Genomic DNA, 19282 nt, shown 5'->3' with positions numbered 1-19282 from the left:
ACTATTTCATAATTATTACAGAGATGATCAGGATACTTTGAAAATTTTAATTGCAACTGACATTCATCTTGGTTATTTGGAAAAAGATGCCATAAGGGGAAATGATACTCTTGCAACCTTTGATGAGATTTTAAAATGTGCACAGGATAATGAGGTAAGTTAACGTGAGCAACAGTGGTGCAGAAATGTGATTAACTTGATCATTAGTCTGTATGAAAAAAACAGTTTGTTTTGCAGTGTTTATTTTAACACTGCGTTTGTTAAAAATTTATTTTTATCATATTGCTCTGCTGAAGTTGAGTTATACCTGTACATGTAACTTTATTTATAAAAATATGAATTAGAAATGGATCATAAACACAAGATTTTGCAGATGCTGTAAATCTAGTGGAACACTCAATGTTTGGGGAACTCAACAGTGGATTATGGCTTTATGACCTGATGTTATTCCCACTATTCACGATTTACAGAATCACAGAAAATTTAACAGAACTACAGTAAACTTGGATAATTGAGCCATCAGTTAATTAGGGCAGCTGCTTATTTGGGACAACTCTTAAGAACAAAAACTAATTGAGAAAATAGTCGAGATTCTCTTCGTTTATTTTGGACATTATGCTGCTTAATTAGGACAGGAGACGGTTGCCAGTTTCTTATTAGCTTTACTTGTGTACACTTGTGTGGATATTAGAAACTACACTGTACTTAGAACAAAGTTTTTAAATAGGAGCAGTTCTGTATGTTCACAAAACAGTGATTTTTGCCACTGATTTTTGGCAAGAAATAAACAGTAAGGCAATTCTGAATGGTTTTGCTCACTGTGGTTTTAAGTGTTCAGGCTTCGAGATGCCACAAACGGCTGGGAGTGAAAATGAAACAATTTGTAGTTATGAACTACAAAGAATTTGGAAGTATTGATGATGATCTTGAATGTTACAATGAATATGAAGAATTGGAGGTTACAGTTGTTGAAAGCGTTGAAGGAAGGAAGTTGATTATCTGTATTATGTGTCTTGATTTTGTTCATTTGCGTTCAATCCAAAGAAGATGGCAGTGTACACCAGATGAATTCCTCTCAGTAACGATAAGGAACTACGAATGTGCAGTTTTATAGTACTGTAATAGCATTGGCAGTATCCTAATTTGTTCTTTATTTTATTTAAATTCATAAGTTGTTACTCAGTTAAATGGTAGTTTGTCTTTTTCATACTTTTTTTAAAAACTATTTTCATGAAACTTTGGCTAATTGGGGCAGCTGCTTAATTGGGCCAAAATGTACTGACCCCAATGTGTCCCAATTAACTGCAATCCACTGTAATCCATTCCACTCATGAATCGATGTACCAAAGAGAAACTATCCTGCCTAATGCAGCATTGTAGCACTAGGTTTATTACCATGTACGTCACAACTCTTCTAGTACTTTTTAAATGTGAACACAGTTTCTGACTCCTGGTCCATGCAGTCTCTTTATTACATGCATTCAAATGTAGCACCTTCAAGACTGATTTATACTTGTGCATCGCATCTATGCAGCAGGTACCACGTACCCTACGCCATAGGGTGACGTGAACCTCCCCAAAAAAGTAACTCGTGGCGACTCAGACCACAACAACTGTGATTGGTCCGCTTGGTAGCATCATATTTCCTCCTATGCATTTCCAGTTGCTTCTTCTCCGCCATGTCTGTACACCAATGCAAAATAGATGAACCAAAATCATCAAATCTACCTGCCGACATGTGAAAATGTTTGAAATGCATTTCCTCATCCATGTCTCTCCCAAAGAAACTCAACACAGTGGCATAGAAATCCCACCGCCAACTAGCATTTTGGCACACACCATAGCATACTCGCTACGGTGTAGGACTACGCAGAAGTGAAAATCAGGGCTACGGCAGAGCCCGTATGCACAAGTATAAATCAGCTTCAGATCTTCACCACCCTTCATTTCAACTTTATCTCCATGTTACCTATAGTTAAATTTTATCCCTTTCTAAACTTTCTAAATTATTCTTTATTCTGGAGACTTCAGTAACCTCTCCTGCACTCTTCTTCCATTTTACTTTATTCACACTTTTCCAAGCTGTTGAACCCATCTCCCTATTAATTAGTTTAAAGTCCTTTCCACAACCCTAGTTATGCAGTTTGCTAGGTAAGACTCAACCTGGTTCAGATGGAGCCCATCCCATCAGAACAACTCTCGCCTCCCCAATTACTGTTGCCAATGTCCCACAAAGTCAAATCCCACACCAGTTTTTGAGCCGTGCATTTAGCTCTCTGATCTTATTAATTATGCCAATTTGCTTCTGGCTCAGGTAAAATCCAGGTTGTTACCTTTTTAGTTTTGCATTTTAATTTAGTCCCTAGTTGCTCAAGTACCCTCAGCAGGATCTCTTTTCTTGTTCTTCCTACATAGTTGGTACCACATTAACTGCATGTTTCTCCTGTCACTCCAAATTCTTCTGCATGTCAGATGAAATGAACCCAGGTGGCAGGCAGACATCATAGCCTTCGGGACACTTGATCCTTGCTGCAGAGAATTGTGTCCATTGACAATATTACCCCAATTACAACAACATTTCTCTTCTTTCCTTCCTCTTGAATGGCTCCCTGAACTATGGTACCACAGTTTGGTTGCTCATCCTTCCTACGACCCCCACTCTCGTCCAGGGAACAACAATCTCAGGCCTGTTGGAAAAGGTCAAAGGCTGAGCTCCTCCAGCTCTACCACCTGGCTCCCCCCACCTGTCTCACCTGCAGTCATGCCGGCTTGTCCCTTGCCACAGACTGTTCTGAGGTATTAATCTAATGGGTATGCTGCATCCTGAAACACAGTGCCACCTCCCTGATGCATCACTGATCCAATTCATCAGCTTAAGCCTGAGTTCCTCGAGCAACCAATACCTGCTTTAGATGTGGTCATCAGGAACCACAATGGGATCCACCAGCTCTCATATTGTGTTGCAACAACACTTCTGCAGCTTCTGTTTCTGCAGCCCAAAATTATTTAATTAATTGTAATTTGATATCTTTTTAGTTAATTACTTTATTAAAAAAAACCTTAGCTGTTACTCACTTGTGCCTTCTTGCCAAAGTCTTGAACCTTAGACTTTTACACTGATCTGCTCACACAGTGGCCAATCCAAAATGGCCTCTGGAACCATAGCCTCTGCCTCTTCTTGCCAAAGCCTCAGTTTCCTACACTAACTCTGTCTGCTCACACAATGGCTGCTCTGCTTAAACCCTACTTCTTTTTATTGGCCCAAGCGTAACTTATGCAGTGAGATTTGCTCTTTTTAATGGTTCCTGCTCTTACACAGATCTCACTCTGACCACTCTAGTGGTAGTGAGAGGAGGCCCTATTCTCCTTAACATATTTATAAAATTTCTGTAATTTTTTAATTTTTTTTGCCGGTTATCTCGTCCTTCTGATTTCACTTGAGTACACTTCTGCATCCATTGTACTCCTCCAGGGATTTGCTTAATCCCAGCTGTCTGTACATGACTTATCCTGATCCATGCAGCCTTTTCCTGGCCAGACACTCGATATCCCTGGTTATCCCAGGTTCGCTGCTCTTGCCAGCCTTGCCTTCACTCCAACAGGAATATATAGACCTTGAGCTCTCACTCTCTCATCTTTAGAAGTTTGCTGCATGTGCAGTCCCTTTGCTCTCAAAAAACCTGCTCCAGTTGACTTTTAACACATACAACAACTTGGAGGAACTCAGCAGGTCAGGCAGCATCCGTGGAAATGAGTAGTCAACGTTTCGGGTCAACATTGACTGCTCGTTTCCACGGATGCTGCCCGACCTGTTGAGTTCATCTAGCTTGTTTGTACGTGTTGATTTGACCACAGCATCTGCAGTGTACTTTGTGTTTCCAATTGACTTTTGCAAGCTCCTGTCGCAGGCTGTTAAAATTCGCTTTGCCCCAGTTAGGATCTCGAACCTGTGGACCAATTCTGTCCCTTTCCATAACTATTTTAGAACTAATAGAACTACAGTCACTGGTCCCAAATTGCTTCCCCGATATTACCTCAGTCACTTGCCCCTCCCTTATTACCCAAGACTAGAGCAAGCCGTGCCCTTCCCGAGTAAGTCCCTCTATGTATTGCCAAGAGAAGTTTCCTGAACATACCTAACAGATTCCAACCCATTTAACCCTCACAGTTTGGCCATCCCCATCCATGCTAAGGAAGTTAAGATCCCCTACTATGTCAACCCTTTTATTTCTTAAGCTCTGCACAATTTCCCTGCATATTTGATCTTTTAATTCCCATTTAACTATTTGAGAGCCTATAATATACTTGAAGTAATATGATTATCCCCTTTTTATGTTGCACCTGTAAGCCTCGCTGAATGATCCTTCAATAATTTCATCTCTGATTACCACTGTGATATTTCCTATAATTAAAAATGCAATATTTTCTCCTCTCTTTCCTCTGCCCCTAGCCTCCCTAAAGCATATGCACCCCCAGGACTGTAAGCTATCATTCCTGACCCTCCCTTAGCCATCTAGCCATGTTTCTATAATGGCTATAATATTCCAGGATCATTCCCTGGGTTCCTCCCTCTTACCTAGGCTTTCCTCACTCGGGTCCTTTCTGCTGCCTGTCATACCTATTCAACTTGCTGTTACTGACGTCTGCATCGTTTTCCAGCCTTTCATCTGCCTTCCTGATGCTTGGGATCCACCACTTAGTCTAGTTTAAACACAACCTAGTAATACCAGCAAATCTGCCTCCCAGAAAGTTGGGATCCCTCCACAAAATCTCCCGCCCAAACTATTGAGTCCCTAATCGCTATAGGCGTTCCTGCCTTCACCCATCCCTACTGAACCTGGGAGCCATCCGAGTTCCACAGAAACCCAAACCTACTGCTTGCCTCCCCCAGCTCTATTCAAAGTGGCCAAACATTTTAATTCCACGTCCCTTTCTGATATGTCTATCCATGGCCTCCTCTATTGTCAAAATGAATCCAAACTCAGGTTGGAGGAACAACACCTTATATACTGGCTGGGTAGCCTCCAACCTGATGGCATGAACATTGACTTCTCTAACTTCTGTTAATGCCCCTCCTCCCCTTCTTACCCCATCCCTGACATATTTAGTTGCTTGCCTGTTCTCCATCTCCCTCTGGTGCTCCCCCCCTCCTTTCTTTCTCCTGAGGCCTCCCGTCCATGATCCTTTCCGTTCTCCAGCTCTGTATCACTTTTGCCAATCACCTTTCCAGCTCTTAGCTTCATCCCTATAGATGCTGGCTGGCCTACTGTGTTCCACCAGCATTTTGTATGTTATTGTTTGAATTTCCAGCATCTACAGATTTCCTCGTGTTTGCTCTATTCAAAGTGGTATATTTTTTTTCGAGTGGAATAGTTGCAGGGTTATCTTGATTAACAGCCTTTTACTTTAACCTTTCCTGGTGGCTGCCCAACTGCTTTCTGCCTGTACATTAGGTGGGGTGCCACGGTAGTGTAGTGGTTAGTGCGACGTTGGAGTTCAATTCTAGGAGTTTGTATGTTCTTCCCATGATCGTGTGGGTTTCTTCCAGGTGCTCCAGTTTCCTCTCATAGTCCAGTAGGTTAATTGGTCATTGTAAATTGCCCTGTGATTAGACTAGGGTTAAGTAGGTGGGTTTCTGGGTAGCATGGTTTGTTGGGCTGAAGGGTCTGTTCAGCACTGTAACTCTAAATAAAATAAAAATTGACTACCTTGCTGAGACTCGTCTATAAAACCCTCCACATCTTAGAAAGTCCTGAACTTTTCCATATCTACCCCCAGCTCCTCCATGTGTTCAGTCAAGAGCTGCAGCTGGCCACACCTCTGTACAGATGAAGTCTTCAGGAACACTGGATGTCTTCCTGATTTCCCACAGCCCACAGAAGGAAATGCCGCTGCCCTAACTGCCAATTGAATTCTCTGAGGCTAAAAACAAAATGCAGGAAACTTTACCTGTGCCTCTGCTTACCTCTCAGCCAATGTCTCTTCACTGTTTTATATTCTTCAATTAAATTTCTTCTGTTCTGCAGACATCTATTTCAAAGCCCCCAACACAACTCTATGTCCAGCCAAATGCATTTATGTTTCACGTCCCTGGATTAACTTTCATTTTCTACTTCTCTGCCCAATTGACAAGGCATACCATGTTTTCCTTGAGTTAAAGCTCTCCTCTTCACTGTCATCCATGTAGCCAGTTGTATCATTCATAAACTTGTTCTCTTTACATTTCAATCTAATTGATTAATATATATTCTGCAGTGTGCTGTATCTGATTGGCTGCTAGGAAGCTAATTTACCATGAAGTAAGGTTTAGTTGCTTTTATGCTTAATTATACATAAGTGACACATTTTTAAAAATGTCAAAATTCTATTATTGTAATAAGAAGCTATTAAGTTTTATTAGAGTATCATCAAGAAATAGTCACTGGTCCTCCTAAGTGCCGCTTTGACATCAATTGTTAAATTAGTTTCAGCATTGAAAAGTTTGATTAAAGACTTTTACTCGGTAAAAATCCATATGTAGATCCCAGCCCAGCTGCTAAAACATGAAATTATGTTGTCATGGCATTGTTTGAGTATCACAGCCAAAAAGCGGTTTCCTTGAGCAATCTAAGTTACCCAGTTAATTAGATTATTTTAATAATGTTAAACTTAAGAATAGTTCTGGAAAATGTATATTGATACAAGATTAAACCAAAAAAAAATCATTTATTGGCTTGCAATTTCTTTCCATCTCTTAGGTTGATTTTATACTGCTGGGTGGAGACCTCTTTCATGACAACAAACCTTCCCGGAAGACTTTACATACTTGTATGGAGTTAATGAGGAAATACTGCATGGGAGACACTCCAGTACAGTTTGAAATATTAAGTGATCAGTCAGTTAATTTTGGTTATAGTAAGTAAGTACATTTTTATACATGATTTATTTACTGTAGTTTTTTCCCAAAATATGGAGTAAGTATAATAATACTCTTAGTAAATGAATGTTTGGAGAGGAGTTTTGAACAGTGACAAAAACTTGGCAATTTTGTTACATAATAAATTTAAACACAATTTCAGGAGATGAATTTGGTAGGGCTCTATTTTGAAATGGGAAAACAAAACTTGCATGAATATATTGTTTTCACAGCCTCAGAAATTTACGATGACACCTTACAATAACTTACTACTTCTGGCATATAGTCATTTGTGTAGTCAATTCACACACAGCAAGGTACCACAATATGATAATGACAGGTTAACCTGGTTTATAATATTAATTGAAAGGTAAAATTGGCTGCGAGACTGGAAGCAATTTCCCTGTACTTTTTCAAAATACCTTCTGGGGTTTATTTTGTCCTCCAGAGAAAAAGCTGTGCAGCACTGCCAACAACATCGCACAATTTTTGCCAACTAAAATCATGTAACTGGAGTAACATAATTTTCTAATTTGGAGGGCACTGTCAACTGACTGATGCTGGCTGATTACCAGTGACCTCAGAATAACGATAACCACTGCTTCCACTGTTTGCTTTATTTTGGTAGAAAATCCTAAAAGTATTCTCATAAATACTGCAAGTTATCCATTTGAAATCAACTACTCTAGTGCTTATCCACAGAACTGTAAATAAGACTAAGACTTTAGCTGCATTTACTTTAAGTACTGTACAAACTTTAATTTCAAATAGTTTGAAAATGATTCTGTGAAGAGTTCAGGTTCAATTTCCCTTTTGTATGTTGTTTAATTAATTTTAGCTGACTGTTCAATGAACTGCAGTTCACTTTAGTGCCGTGAGCTGATTATGGCATTGCTGTCAGAAGAATGAGGTGACTTTCACTTTGATTTTACTTGCGATGTTCTTATTTTCAAGTATGCTATAACTAATCTCGGTCAAAACTCTAGATGCTTTATGATTGATCTGAGTGAAATGCTGAGGAAGTCTTATTAGAATACCACTGAGGCATAAATAGATTGAGTAAGAGAGGGCAGTCGACTTAATCTAAAACTGAAACTTGGTGTTACTCAAATTATAACTATAAATCGTTTTACTTTTTTCAGGTTTCCCTGGGTAAACTATCAAGATGGAAATTTAAATATCTCCATTCCTGTTTTCAGTATTCATGGTAACCATGATGACCCTACAGGGGTAAGATTTGTGTTTTTAATTATTTTACACATTCAGGATCAAATTAATCAATTCTTGGCAGTGTCCTTGCCTACTGCTGTAAATTTGGTACATCAGATGCCACTCACATTAAAAGCTGCACTTTGAGGAAATTATTTCTGTAAGCAGGACAGTATCCATTATATTGATGGATCCAGTTGGATAAAAAAAGAAATTGTCCACCTCATCAACTTATAGTAGCAAATAAGAGTAATTTAGTCTGGTTTGTTGAATAAAGTTTAATTATCTAAGTAAGAAATAGTAATGTCCTATCAATGGGCTTTAGCTAGTGTTACAAAGGAGTTAGCGGAAAGAATTTTTCCATATGAAAAGTTAACTTAACACAACTGCTCGCAGATCCACTGAGAATTTCAGCTTTTTCTGTTTTTATTTTGAATTATGAACTGCTGGACTCATTAATGTTTTTAAAATGCCGGTCTACCTGCTAGGACTAGGTGCCCTATGATCCATTTCAGACTGGAACTGGGTGTCGAATGCATTCAGAGTTTTATTGATTGGACATCGCTTCCAACCTCCTTTCCTCTCATTCTATCTATGCCATTACTTTGAATAGTCCTAACTGTGTTGAGGACGCCTTGGATTCTTTCTTTAAACGTACTTTTCAATTCTGAATTTATTTGAAATAAGTTGTAAGCGCAATACTTGTCTATTAAAATTTCTGAAACATTTAACCCAGATGTTTATTTAATGGATGAGATCATGGAAATTAAAGCAGCAAAGCGATTATTGGATCTTTTATTTGCTTTGCTACTAGGGATGACATTTGGTGTATGTATGCCATCTTCTGCTGAGACTTTCTCTATATTTCAATTCTGTTACAGGCTGATGCACTGTGTGCTTTGGATATCTTGAGCTGTGCGGGATTAATGAACCATTTTGGGCGTTCTATGTCAGTTGAGAAGATTGACATTAGCCCCATTCTGATTCAGAAAGGAGGTACCAAGCTGGCCCTCTATGGGTTAGGTGAGTCTCGAGCTTAGGGAAGCAAAAGCTACTGATTTAATTGAATAGGTGTATAACCATGGTTTATTATAAACTGGAAATTTGCTCTTGCTCTCTGCAGACAGAAATTACTTGGATTTTATATAGTTCTACTGTTTGTCATTTAAATGTTGAAAGGCAAGCTTCTCCGAATGATACCAACGTAACAGCTTTGTACAGTGTGTATACAGACTGTGGCAGATGATGTGCTTCAGTTGCGGGTTCAAAGTCACAGCTCAGTCATCCCCCACCCTTAGGCACCAGCCTGCCTCCACACCTCCTGGTGGGGTATTGGTGCAGGGAGTAGGGCATTCCCTTTTGCCAAGATGTCTCTGCTTTATGTGTAGCCAGTACTGTTGTAACTATAAAGCTCACATTTTACATTACAATAATAATTGTCTTTGGGCAAATTTTAATATTCAGTCTAATCAAAAAGCATATGTGTAATCAGAGTCAGTCCCAAATGGTCAGGCATGTATAATGTATGATGGAGAAAGATGGAAATTATCGTACAGCATAGTGTTAAAGGTAATATGAAAATTATATTAGGAGAGCTGTTGAAATTCAACAACAGCCCGTTATATGATGGACCTCTCAAGTTTGACAACTGGTTTATATTTTCCAGTGAGTGCAAAATTTTGTCAAAAGTGAAAGCTGTGACTTTAAGCTCCCCCTGTAAGTGTCACCAGTACTGCAAACGCCAGTGAACTCAATTACTTAGAGAGTAATCTCCCTCACAGGGAGGCGTTTTTGTGAATGGGAGAAGCTGCAGAAAGCCAAACAGCCTGCTTTCTTTATCCAGTGGGTACATAATTAAAGTTTTTGGATGCAGAACGCCGGTACTTGATCAGAAGTGCAAAGTGTAGCACAAGCCTTGTATAGCATTCTGTGTTCACTCAAATGAAAAGCCACCATGTTGCACAGAGCCCTGCACCATAACATCACCAGCATTGCACACCCTCCATATAACCACACCCTCCAGATCATCCTTACTGGATATCTTTCTGAAGTCTCTGTAAGTAGCATAGCTCCAAATATGGTCCATCAATAGTCTGCTATATTAGCTTGCTGCTTAGGGCTGTCAGAAGGTGAAGAAAACCGATCAGGTACGTATTGAGGAAAGAGAGGAAGAAAGGCAATTGAGAGAAAGAAGGCAAGAGAGAGAATGAGAAAAGAGAGTAAGAATGAAGAAGAAAAGGAGAGAGAAAAAGAGAGGGAGAGAGAGAAAAAGGAAGAGTAGGTACTTGGTATGGGTGACGCGGGGTAGGATCAAGAAAGGGGAGGGGCCGAAGGGGAGAGAGGGAGATGGCACTGTGGAGTGTGATAGAGGTGAACAGGTGCTAGATGAGGAGGGAGGGCAGGGGAGAGTGGTGGGGGAGGAAACTGAATGGTGAGGAGAGATACAGAATTTCAGAGGGAAAGAAGTAGGAAAGAGAGAGGTTGATATGGAGGGTAGAACAAGCACGCTGAGGTGCTGGAGAGAAAAGAAGTGGTAGCCACTGCTGGAGAGAAGTTAGGCACAAGGCATTATATTCTGTAGTAGTAAGAAATCAGCATGAAGGAAGATGAGGAAGACATTGGCAAAGGGCATTAGCCACTTTACTTCCTTATACTTTGTCTACATATATATTGTTTCTGCACTGGAGAGCAACTGATTTTGTGAACATCAGGATCATTTATCCAGTCATTTATTATTATCCCATAACCCAGTGAAAGGTGGATTTTGGTATCATACTGGTAGAAACTTCTTGTTCTTAGAATATATGCCCAAGGTATCTCTGCCTGTTTTTCTGGGGTTAGAGTAAAGCATAATTCACAGTCAAATTTTGGCCATCACTGTGAGGACAGAGGAAATTGAGCAAAAAGACATGCTTTCCACACATCTGTCCAAAGGACTTTACCACCAGTGGAATGGAGTCCTCAAAATGCTTTGGACATCCGATTCTTTTTATGATGTAGGCTGTGAGACAAGCTGCTTCTGCACAGCAAACTCTCACACACAAATAATATGTTTCGCTGTTGGTTGAGGAAGGACAACAGAATCTGTCTAGCTCTTCACCAAGATATTATAATGAGAGCTTCAGTGTCCATAGGGCCTCAGATTCAAGTTGGCCTTAATTACCACAGCACCATTTTTGCAAGCTGAGATTACTGACTGGGTGCCAATGTGTTTCTAATACCAGTGATCTTCTTACTGTCCCTTATGGTACAGCACGGGAATAGGCCTTTGGCCCACTGTGCTGTGCCTAACTATCTAAACTAGTTGTCAAATGCCTAGCTAAACTAATCCCTTTGACCTACACAGGATTAGAAGGGTGCCATCACATTAATGGGATTGTACTACAGGTTCCCCAGTAGCCACCAAAACATTGAGGGGCAGATATATAAACAAATTAAGAAAACGTATTAAAATGATAGGGTTGTTGTCATGGAGATTTCAACTTCACTAATATATAAACTGGGACCTTCTTAATGCAAGAGGTTTAGATGGGGCAGAATTTAAGTATATCCAAAAGAGTTTCTTAAATCAATATGTGACGGTCCAATGAGAAGAGGAGCTGTACTGGACCTGGTGTTGTGTAATGAGTCAGGCCAAGTGACTGACCTTTCAGTGGGAAAATAGTTAGGGAACAGTGACCACAACTCCTTAGCTTTCGGGATAGCTATAGATAAGGATAGGTATGATCCATGTGGGAGAGGATTGGAGTAGGGGAAATTATTAGGCAGGAACTAAGAAGAGTTCATTGGGAACATCTTTTTTTCTGGCAAGTCCACATCGGACATCTGGAGGGTGTTTAAAGATCAATTGTACAGAGTACAGGAAAGGTATGTTGCTTTTAGAAGGAAAGATGGGGATGGAAAGTTAACAGAACCTTGGATGTTTGGAGAGGTGATGAATTTAGTCAAGAGGAGAAAGGAAAAGTATGTAAAGCTTCAGAAATTGGGATCAAACAGAAAACATGAGGAGAATAAAGAAGCCAGAAAAGAACTAAAGGAAGGAATTAGGAAACCAGGAGGGCCCATGAAAAGCCCTTGGCAAGTAGGAATAAGGTGAATCCCAAGGCATTCTATACATACATCAAGAGTAAGAGGATAGCTAGGGAGAGGGTGGGGTCACTCAAAGGATAAAGGGGGGACCATTTGCTTGGTTGTGAAGAATGTGAGTGAGATACTTAATGAACACTCTGCTTCAATACTTACCAAGGAAAAGGACATGGAGGTCAGTGCTGAGTGTATAAGTATATTAGAATGTTTAGAAGTCAAGAAGATGGAAGAGTTGGGCCTCCTAATAAGGAGGGATACAAGGGTTTTTTATATAGGATATGATGTATAAGCAGGAATAGGGTACTAGGATAACCAAAGAAGGAAGGATAAAGTGTAGATTAAGGGGGGTGTGTGTGTGTGAGAGAAGGAGAGAGAGAATGGGTGAAGGGATTTAGAAGGCAAGTCTGTTGTCTGATCAACAGTATGGAGCAGAGGGTGCCAACTGCCATAAAACAAGAAGAAGGAAGGGCCTCCTAATGAGTATTAATGGCAGGGCCCTTGATCAGTATCTTCACGTCCTCTCCAGCCACAGTCAAGGTCCTGGAGGACTAGTGAGTGGCTAATGTTGTACCTCTATTTAAGAAGGGAAGAAGGAAAAATTCCGGGAACGATAGACTGGTGAGTTTCATGTCAATTGTAGGGAAATTGCTGGAGGAATTTTTTAGGAATAGGATATATGAGTATTTGGAAGCCCATGGCCTATTTAGGGAGAGCCAGCATGGCTTTGTGCAGGGCAGGTTGTGTCTTTACCAACTTGATTGAGTATTTTGACAAGGTGACGAGAGACTGATGAAGGTAGGGCAATGGATGCTGTCCATATGGATTTTAGTAAAGCATTTGACAAGGTCCCTCATGGAAGGTTAATCCAAAAGATTAAGGTGCATGGGGTCCTTGGTGAATTGGCTGTTTGAATTCAGATCCAGCTTGTGCACAGAAAACAGGTTAGTGGTTGAAAGGATTTATTCAAGCTGGAGGTTTGTAATTAGTGGTGTTCTGCGTGACTAAAATTGAAATCACTTGTATAAAGAAAAAAATACTCACTCCAATGTACTGCCTAATCATTACCAAAATTTTCAAATCTTCCATTGTTCAAAATGTATCAACCACCAATTTTAAGCTAACACTTTGGGACTGAAGACTAATTTTAGTTTTGTTTTCAGGTTGAATAATGAAATATAATAAATCGTGAATCAGATTTATTGCAAACGATAGAAAACCATTCCAGTTTAAGAGAATTGGGACAAACTAACAAGATTTTGAAATATCTGACACTACAGTTATAAGGGGGAAAGAAACAAATGTCAATGGAGAACAAATGTTGACAACAATGCTTTTTGAGACTCATTTAACTGAAGGTATTCAGGATAATATTTAATAACACATTAAGCAGAAATAAGGCTGTTAATACCATTGGAGTCCTCAAGATTATTTAGTAATGCACACCACATTGAACATGAAATTCTGTCGGTAGTTTGGTGAAGTGCTTTATATGCTTTAATTCGTAGGAGCCATTCCAGATGAACGTCTCTACCGAATGTTTGTAAATAAACAAGTCACAATGCTGAGGCCAAAGGAAGAGGAAGACAGCTGGTTTAACATGTTTGTCATTCATCAAAATAGGCAAGAAAGCCATCATTTTATGATTTGGTGAAAAGTAACATTTGTAAGCAACTTAAAAGAATTTGAATAAAATTTTTCCTTTAAATGAAAACAAGTACAAATACAGAATGTATAATCCCAAATGCTTCTCTAGTTGAGATTTTCATTAACGGTTTTATGAAAAGGAATTTTAATTCCTGCTTCGTTCTCATAATGATTTACAAAGCATTGCATGGGATTTCAATCTTTGGGCCATTTTGTACAGGAACATATACTCAGAAATTTTATAGATAATTTGACATGGGCAAGGTTTGGAGGTGTGGAATATCATTTAATACAGAGGATCCCAAATAGTTTGAAGTATGTAATTTTCAGGGTTTGCCTTAAGTACTGTTCTTTTTGGTGCAATCTCAAACTTGAGAAAAAACTGTCTTCAAGCAGAAGTTCATATCAAAGTGTTTTTAAAATCTGTAGTTAAATCAAAAGCTTATAAGCCAGTCATTATTTGTTCATGAGCAGAGCAGACTTAACAGGCTATGTGGTCTAATTCTGCTCCTGTCTTAAAAATTCAGAATAATTATATTTTCATCAGTAGTTACCACTGATAGTTTAAAAGAGTGAAATAATAATTTAAAGTTAATATTGTGCTTTCAAGTATCTCTACTACTGAGTGCAATCTAACTTTGTAATTATATGTTTCTCAAACAGGAGCAAGCATGGAGCTACCAGTTACATTCCAGAGCAATTTTTGGATGACTTCCTTGACCTTGTCATTTGGGGACATGAGCATGAATGTAAAATAGCTCCCACAAGAAATGAACAACAGCTGTTTTATGTTTCACAGCCGGGAAGCTCTATTGTCACCTCCCTTTCTCCAGGAGAAGCTGTAAAAAAGTGTGCATCTTGTTTTTGATTGTTACAGCTTTTCTAGCACAGGGTGAAGTGTTAATAGTTATTTCTGTTGCGTTAGCAATAGGTTTAAAAAATATGATTTAGAAGTGTTATTTTTATGGTCTGTCGCTAACTTCCTTAAGAACAAGTTCCAAGCTTAGTTCTTGAACTCATGTAGAGCTTCCATGATGTACTTAGGTTGAAAATCTCTGCACATTGGCTTGACATGAGATGCTAATTTTCCTACAACCTTTTTAATTCCTGTGTTTGAGATGAGATTTTAATGTTTTAGCTCAGGTTAAAGCTTATTATTGTATTATTTAGCAAAATAGACACATTACTGATCCAAATATATGCAGTGGCCCATTTGCAATGCAAAATGATCCTCCCACAATAATTATTAAAATGTTCTGAGATATGAATATATCATGATTTATTGAATATGTTGTTAAGTCAGTGGATGGATGGACAAAATGAATTTTGTGCCAATTCCTCAGGATTGAAGATGATTTGCTTCCATTTTATTTTTGTGGTTTCTGCAGTGGCTGATGAAGCCTGTTTGAAAATGCATATTCTTGTCTAAATAACTGACAGGGCTGGTAGATGTTTGTGAGGTGTTGTGCATTTTCCAATATTTATGATGATCTCCATATGTTCTCGTACCATCCCCAATATTCCCAATATCCCCAATATTCAATCTTCCCTTTCAACTGTCATGTGTCAAGGTTCCTTAGAACCAATGGAGATGTTGCACTTCTTCCTACCGACACAGTCTGAAAAAAAAACTTTTTATATTATTGGGTCCATCTGTTGGTGGCCAAATATTTCCATTAAATTCTACAGAGCTTTCCATTTTAAGCATTCAGTTGTTACCCAAAAGTAAAACAGATGCTGAATCTGCATGCTTACCACCAAGTTTCATTGACTAAGTGAAAAATAATTTGACTGCAAAAGTCATATTGCCAATCCAGTCACATACGTTGACTACTGTGCTAAATTGCTGTTATTCTTACCAGTGGCATGTACTGTATAGTTCTTTCTGATATTAATACCAAGCTTCATCCACATAGTACTCAGCTGTGTGCAGATATTAGGTGATATTGATATGGAATACCATTTAAATGGTTACCATATATGAACGTTGTGCCTCCAATATTCATGGCTATTTATTTCTCTCATTTAGGCATATTGGATTACTGCGAATCAAAGGAAAGAAAATGAATATGCAGAAAATTCCTTTGAAAACGATTCGTAAGTTCTTTATTGAGGATGTTGTCCTGGCGGATCACCCTGGCATATTTAATCCAGATCACCCTAAAGTTACACAGAAAATAGAAGCTTTCTGTGTAGAGAAGGTAAGGCAATGACCACTTAATCATCATCATTCATTAAAAGGTGATGCTGAGCATATACCAAAAAATATCTGGAGCAAGAATTCTTTATCTTGTTGCATGATTCTTGATTCTTGAAATATTTTAGCAAAGGCCTGAGCTTTCTTGTTCTTGTAGCTGGCAAAGTATACAAGAACAAGGAGAAGAAATGGTTAAAAGGACAATAGGATCTACATTAACAGACATATTAATTTTAAATCCAAAGCACTGGAAATGGAAGATTTGGAATTATATGATTAATTTTACTATTCTGACCAAAGTTAATGATTTCATTCAGTAACTATCTAATTCCATTCAGTCCAAATGAACCTTGAAACGTTGACAATTCTTTCCATTCCTTAGATGGTTCCCGACTCACTGAAAGACCTCTGGTTATAGCCCCACACAACCTCAGTTAAAAAAGCCTGCTTGCATTTACCCTATCTATACCCCTCATAATTTTGTATACCTTTGTCAAATCTCCTCTCAGTCTTCTACATTCCAAGGAATAAAGTCCTAACGTTTTCATCTTTCCTTATAACTCAGGTCCTCCAGACTCAGCAACATCCTCAGAAATATTTTTATATCCTTATTTACATCCTTCCAGTAGGTAGGTGACCAAAACTGTACACAATACTCCAAATTAGGCCTCATGCAGAAGCCAGTATACATTCCTGTACATTCTAGTAGAGTTTCTGCTGAGCAGTGATTTGGGATATAGATGGAGGTGATGGCAGTACATTGAATATTGAGGATAGAGGGTTATGGTTTCGTGGTGCGTAGTTGAAGAATAAGGTTAAGATGGTGACAATGGTTGGAAGCTTCTTAATTAATCATTTATTTTGGAACATTAATCAGTCTTAATTTTTTTTTTGTATTTTATCTTTTAGGTGGAAGGATTATTGGAAGTTGCTGAAAGAGAACGCATTGGAAATCCATGTCAGCCAGAAAAGCCTCTAATAAGACTGAGGGTTAGTTTCCTTAATTGATTTAGTTCTATTCAAATCACACATTCTAAAAAATAGAGCTAGTTATAAAGAACAGAGATGCCAAAGGATTTTTCCATTTTGATTAAGTATTAAGTGGATCACCGTTCTTTTCTAAAGCATGAGTTGTTCAAAGCTGCTTCTGGAAGAAAGTCTAGAAGTTGGAGTTCATGTGTCATTGAAGGTGTATATCAGCTTTCATGGTATTAATGGAAATGAGATTGGGAAAAGAACTCCAATGTGGTATGGAACAGGATGCCTTCAGATATATATGATTTAATGTGAAGTTTTCCCAGAAGACCTGTTTCATCATTGGTCTGTTTATAAATAAAATATCTTGATTGGGACTCATTTCAAATTCTATTTTAATGAGAAACATAAAAATCCTGGTGAAGATTTAGTGGAAGATCCAGCAGTTTAAGGACATTCAGATAACAGGATAAGATATTGGGGCTTTTATATTGAGAGATACATCATGAAACTTTGAAGAGATTTGCCTAAGAACTTTCTTGGAAAAAGATATAAATGAATTTGAATTAATCAACGTGTTACACAAGTTAATCTTGATAAGTTACGGAGTTGAGGAAATAAGTATAAATTGGGAAAATCCAAAAGTAGATTTGATGCTAAGAAGTTCTTCATTTTAACCTTCATAGTAGTATATTGGAGAGAAATTTGAAAGCCTTTTCATGATCAATGAACCTTAATAACTGATCTGGCCAGTTTATGATCTTATTGGCTGCTAGAACAATATTGTATGCTCTACTTCTCTGGCATTTTCTTAATAAGATGAAGGAGAATAACGTCATCTTGTCAAAATAGCACACAGGATTGATTTTATACATATATGCATTAAATAAATTAACCAAGGCAATAATTTCCTATCTTTCAACAATGATTATACTTCAAATGTCATAGAGTCATTGAGCAGTACAGCACAGATACAGGCCTTTCAGCCCAACCAATCCATGCTGCCCTTGCTAGTCACAGTTTCCTGCAACTAGCCTACATCCTGCCTCCACCTGCCTCAATACACCCCTCCATGTGCTTTCCAAATAATAATGTGTTCTGGAAAACATTAATGGCTGGCATGCCTTCAGGTAGTGAAGGGAACTGTGTAATTGCACCTCTCTTCTAAAGTTTGGACCATTTGAAAATTAATGAATTATAATGGTTTATAATGAAATTTTATATCAATTTTAGGAATTATAATCAAAGTGCTCTCCGTCAAAAATTTGATTCATAATTTTGGATTTTGCAGTATTTGTTTTGTGTACAAATATTTAAGTTTCGTTGCACTATTGCTTTAATTTGACTGACAAACAACCTATCAGTGGGGCTGCTCTATGCAACATCCAGCATCTAATTTATTATTAGCAGTTGTTATTGGAATTTTAAACAAATTGATTTATTTATGAATCTAAAATTACTCCAGGCAGTTGATCAGATAATGAAAAATAAATTGTGCTGAGCTTTGCAATTCCTTGTCTTGACACGGTTTAGGTGGATTACAGTGGTGGATTTGAACCCTTCAATACTCTTCGATTTAGCCAGAGATTTGTTGAGCGAGTGGCGAACCCCAAGGATATCATTCACTTTTTCCGGCAGAGAGAACATAAAGATAAAAAAAGTAAGCCTGCATTCTGTAGTTGATGACAAATGTGTGTACATTAGTGTTTGCCTATAACTGTGATGGAGTTGCCCATTAGTGTGTGCCTATAACTGTGATGGAGTGGTAGAGTTATACAGCATGCCCAGCTGGCCCTTGCTGGTCAAAGTGCCTTTCTGAGCTAGTCCCAGTTGCCTGCTTTTGGCTTATATTCCTCTGAAATTGTCCTATCCATAAATCTGTCCAAGTAGTCTTTTAAATGTTTTAATCGTACTTGCACTTGCCACTTTATCTGGCGGCTTGGTCTGCCGCTCTCAGTGTGGAAGAGCTTGCCTCTTTGGTCTCCTTTAAATCTTTTCCTTCTCACCTTAAACCTCTGCCCTTTAAATTTAGACTTCCTTATTTTGGGAAAAAGGCTGTGACTATTTGCCTTGTCTATGCTCCTGTGGTTGTATAAATTTCTAAAAGGTCACCCCAAAGGGAAGGGTAAGGAGGAAAGGAAGATCAATGTGGTGCATGTTAATTTGCTAGGGCATTTCCAGATAAAGAAGGAGGTAGTGTGTGGTCTCTTAAAGAACATTAAGGTAGATAAACCCCCAGGGTTTGGTGGGATATAATATGGATATTTGATGGGTCA

The 19282-nt window shown here is 38.5% G+C and overlaps 1 protein-coding gene across 5 annotated transcripts in view; it reads left to right on the top strand.

The window, feature by feature from the left end:
• The window catches only part of mre11a (MRE11 homolog A, double strand break repair nuclease), a 177044-nt gene that overhangs the window by 108800 nt on the left and 48962 nt on the right, over positions 1-19282 (top strand). For all 5 annotated transcript variants that reach the window (XM_059964624.1, XM_059964626.1, XM_059964622.1 and 2 more), the window contains 9 exons: positions 22-154; positions 6738-6898; positions 8038-8125; positions 8986-9127; positions 13696-13810; positions 14498-14683; positions 15864-16035; positions 16941-17021; positions 18540-18666. In XM_059964624.1, coding sequence (XP_059820607.1) covers positions 22-154; positions 6738-6898; positions 8038-8125; positions 8986-9127; positions 13696-13810; positions 14498-14683; positions 15864-16035; positions 16941-17021; positions 18540-18666 — 1205 coding nt within the window. The remainder of the gene's footprint in view (positions 1-21; positions 155-6737; positions 6899-8037; positions 8126-8985; positions 9128-13695; positions 13811-14497; positions 14684-15863; positions 16036-16940; positions 17022-18539; positions 18667-19282) is intronic.

Source organism: Hypanus sabinus, chromosome 3 (genome assembly GCF_030144855.1).
Source record: "Hypanus sabinus isolate sHypSab1 chromosome 3, sHypSab1.hap1, whole genome shotgun sequence".
Lineage (NCBI taxonomy): Eukaryota > Metazoa > Chordata > Chondrichthyes > Myliobatiformes > Dasyatidae > Hypanus > Hypanus sabinus.
The sequence above is the reverse complement of the archived record's forward strand: the minus strand, read 5'-3'. Positions and strand labels throughout refer to the sequence as shown.